The sequence below is a fragment of the Rana temporaria genome, chromosome 1 (genome assembly GCF_905171775.1).
Source record: "Rana temporaria chromosome 1, aRanTem1.1, whole genome shotgun sequence".
NCBI lineage: Eukaryota > Metazoa > Chordata > Amphibia > Anura > Ranidae > Rana > Rana temporaria.
In genome coordinates, this window is record NC_053489.1 from 204,048,284 (window position 1) to 204,052,330 (window position 4,047).

The 4,047-nt window shown below is 44.5% G+C and overlaps 1 protein-coding gene across 1 annotated transcript; it reads right to left on the reverse strand.

The window, feature by feature from the left end:
* Positions 1–2,621: 2,621 nt before the first annotated feature.
* On the reverse strand, positions 2,622–3,821 carry LOC120941530 (zinc finger MYM-type protein 1-like). The gene has a single exon (XM_040355005.1). The coding sequence runs from the start codon at positions 3,819–3,821 to the stop codon at positions 2,742–2,744; it is 1,080 nt and encodes a 359-aa protein (XP_040210939.1). The 3' UTR covers positions 2,622–2,741.
* Positions 3,822–4,047: the final 226 nt, after the last annotated feature.

The window sequence follows — 4,047 nt, forward strand, 5'->3', positions numbered from 1 at the left end:
CTGCTCTCAGAAGAAAGTCGTCCAAGTAGCCAATGAGACAAAGCCTCGCTGTCCCAACAAAGTTAGGATAAGTGCAAGCTCCCAGCTGAAAACCCATGGTGCTGACGCCAGATCAAAAGGGAGGGCCACAGGCTGACAGAGACCCTCTCTCATCACGAAGCACAGAAAAAAACACTGTGACATGCGCAAAACGGGACATGCATGTATGCATCCCTGATGTCTGAGGATGTCTAGAGACAGTGAGGGAAGGCTACATACATTGGCAGGATTTGGGTGCCGGCGTGATCAGCTTACGCACCCAGGGATGGATTAGTCCCCCAGCTGGGCCTTTGACGGCCTGGAAGGGTTGCCTCTAAATAATACACACACATAGTGTGTATGTATATAATGTAGGTGTATGCACACATGCCTTTGGAGGAAACCGGATTACCCCGGAGGAACCCACGCAGACACAGGGAGCGCCCAGGATAACGGGGGAAAGGGGCACTCTTTTACCGCCCGTCCGCAGTCCACCCCCACCCTGGCACAAACGTGTCCAGGACTAACAATAAAACCTCTGTGGGAATCCCAGGGGCTTACACTTACTGCCACCACCAGCATATTGGGGAAGGACCCAGATACTGACTCCAAATATTAATAATATTTACATAGTGTGTATGTATAATATGCACTCCTTACAAATAAAAGCTCCTAGAGCCCTCTTTTCAGGGCCTCTCACACACTTGCTGCGCTGATCAGGCGTACCCAGGAGACTCACCTCAGGAGGAGACTGCCCAGCACTGCTGTCTGCTCTCAGCACACAGTGTGTGAGAGGAAAAGAACCGTGAGGTAACTGTGCGGCATCTGCAGGGACCTGTGTACCAAATGGCGGCAAAATGCAGCGTTTAAACAGGAAAAGCCTCCTAGGGCTTTTTAACAGTGAAAAACCCCTCACAGGAAAGCCCAATCCAGGACGTCCCCCGGATGGAGCGCAGCTACCACCGAACAAATGGATTCCATGCGGAACTACCCAATGTTCACAAAAGGTATTTAGGGCCTGAGGACCATAGAAAACCCCAAACCTCTCGTCCTGCAGGAAAGGTAAAATTACCCCGCAGCTTAGAAAGTCCCACACTGCCCAAGGCAGACCGACTGCTGGGAGAGGAAGACACGAGGAAAGAACTTTGTTCTGTGGATAGGAGGAAACCCTGTCTAGTACTTCAAAGAGACCACCTTGCAGACCCACTGGTCGGAGAGCAGGGAGGTTTCACCGAATTGTGAACCTGCAAGCCACCCTCCCAACAAAAAAGAAAAAACACAGGCCAGATAACACAGTCCCCTCAGGAAGGCCCCCCTCCCCCCTGACAGCGGCAATGTTAGCAATGCAGCAAGGGAAAAAGGAGCAGGGAAGGGAGGAGAAGAGGACCCCCGAACCCCAGGAATGCCCAGCCATACCAACCCACCGAAGCGGGAGGGACTGTATTTACCCGTCCGAGAGAGGACTCGTTGACGCATTCCTGACAGAACTACAACCGCAATGGAGGTAGCTGTCGGCCCGGTCCACTGTGAGTGAGACAACACCACAGCCCAGTCATATGTGGTCTTTGGAGCAAAGCTCACCGGCCACCCCAGGAGTCATGGGGTATGGCGTGGCAGACCCAGCCTCTTTGCAAAGGTGTGCCCACGATTGCTGGTCGGACTGAGTAGGCTACAAGGATCTATATTATCCAGCCTGTCTCTCAGCCGACAGTTGAAAGAAGATTCTTCAAGAAAAGGTAAAATAAAATGTCTCCTCGGGGCGCTGGGCCCAAAGGGAGCCATACGTCCTTCTCCTTGCTAGGCAGAACGAAACTGAGGCTGCATGCTGCAGTGAGGAGGGTTATGTCTGGAGGGACCGCCCCCTGGGTGGGGCTGTTCAACTCTGTTAATGTAACATGTATTTAATTATCTAACATGTTTCTGCCTAGTCCTCTCCTGTAAACAGGGAACATAACCCACTTGTCAATATTTAACCACTTGACCACCAGGCACGTAAACCCACTTAATGACCAGACCAATTTTCAGCTTTCGGTGCTCTCACATTTTGAATGACAATAACTCAGTCATACAACACTGTAACCAAATGAAATTTTTGTCCTTTTTTTCCCACAAATTAGAGATTTATTTTGGTGGTATTTAATTACCTCTGTGGTTTTTATTTTTTTTCGCTATAAATGAAAAAAGAACGAAACTTTGGTAAAAAAAAAGAATTTTTCTTCATTTCTATTATAAAATTTAGCAAAAAAGTAATTTTTCTTCTTAAATTTGGCCTAAAATGTATACTGCTACATATCTTTGGTAAAAAAATTAAATAAAATGTGGTTATTATTTAGTCTGGGTGAAAGTTATAGGGTCTACAAGCTACGGTACCAATTACTGAAAATTGATCAATTTGATTACACCTGAAGTCAGGGCCGTCTTTAATATGGATTGGACCCTGGGCAAACATTTTCTTGGGGAACACCCCCCCCCCCCCCCCCCCCCGGTCATGAAATTTAGCTCTCCACCCCAACATCTCAAAAAACAAACACACACATAGAATTATCAAAAAAAAAACTTTAATAATGTAAACATAAAGAACTAGTCCACAAGCAAGTCCTTAGCTAGATCTGTAACAGTAAGTACTCGTCAACTTAATACCTTTTAGTAAAAGAGTGCAAATCAACATTATGTTTTGTGTATAAAACAAATAACTATGTTGTCTAGTAACACAAAAATAAATATTAATAAATAAAAGCATCAGCACGACATGACCAACGTGTGTCACTTAGCTTTTTTGGCACGGACACAGAGAGGTTTTTCTCATCAAGCTTGTCTTTAAGCTTCTTGTAGCGTCTGGTTGAGCCAGTAAAGAATGCATACAGAGCTTGTATGAAATCAAAAAACTTGACAGCTTCACTACAGGAATTTGCAGCATCCTTTCCAACAAGGTTTAGTGAGTGTCCAAAACAAGGTATATACTTTGCATATTTATTCAGGTTAAGAATGAGAGACATGTTGCTTGCATTGTCGTAACTTTGTCCACGGCATTCTTGTATGGAAAGTCCAACATTATTAAGGAATTTGAGGAGCGCATTCGCCATTTCTTCTCCTTTATGCCCCGTTGAGGGTAAGAATGTTACAAAACGCTCCACGGGTTGTTTTCCTTCTAAGTATCGGAAAATCACTGTGAGCTGATCAGTATGGGAATAATCTTCAGATGAATCTACAGATACTGAGTAGTACTTTGCCATTTTAACCCGGTTGATGACATGTTCTAAAATCTTTTCCCCTGTAATCGTTATAAGTTCTTCACAGACATTTGCTGACAGATAACTTGTACATCCTTTGCCCTTGTTTGCCTTTGTTTGAATGTGTTGTGCTAGGAAAGCATTGTATTCTGACAGTAATTCCAGAATTCCAAGGTAGTTGCCATTGTGTTTGGATCCAATAACTTGGTCATCTCCTCTGAGCGCCAATCCTCTTTCGGCAAGAAAAATTATAACGCTAAGCAAACGTTTAACTAGGTTTTGACCATAGCTTGTCAGCTCTTCAATCTGTTGTTGTATTGTATGGTCAATCCCACCCTCCAGTTTAGAATATTTGGCTGTCTCAATCACAGCATGAATATGGTTTTGAGACTGCTCATGGGATGAAATTCGTTCACTGGCATGTTTCCAGTCACTGAAGCCATCATTGGATAATGCATTTCGTGATAAACTAAACAATTTACAGTCAAAACAATAGATTCTGCCGGTGTTCTTTGAGTAGCAAAGCCACTTCCATTCAACCTTGTCTCCATTGGGACAGTTACGCATAAACATATCTATAGTGCAGCAACGTCCGTCTTTAAATGATGTAGCAAACCCTTAATTTCTTAGTTGTTCAAAAGGTTTTCTAACTGACAAATTCCCATTTTTGGACCAGTATTCCCGCATCTCAAGAGTAGATGGGTTGGGCCACAAACCAATGTCAGTCATGAAACCTGACTGTTCCACAGTTTCTGGCAGTATATCAAATGCTTCAGCAGTAGGCTCTTGCATTTCCACA

Excerpts from the sequence above, each read along its gene's own strand:
- LOC120941530 (XM_040355005.1), bottom strand. The coding sequence starts at position 3,821 with ATGTTTATGCGTAACTGTCCCAATGGAGACAAGGTTGAATGGAAGTGG.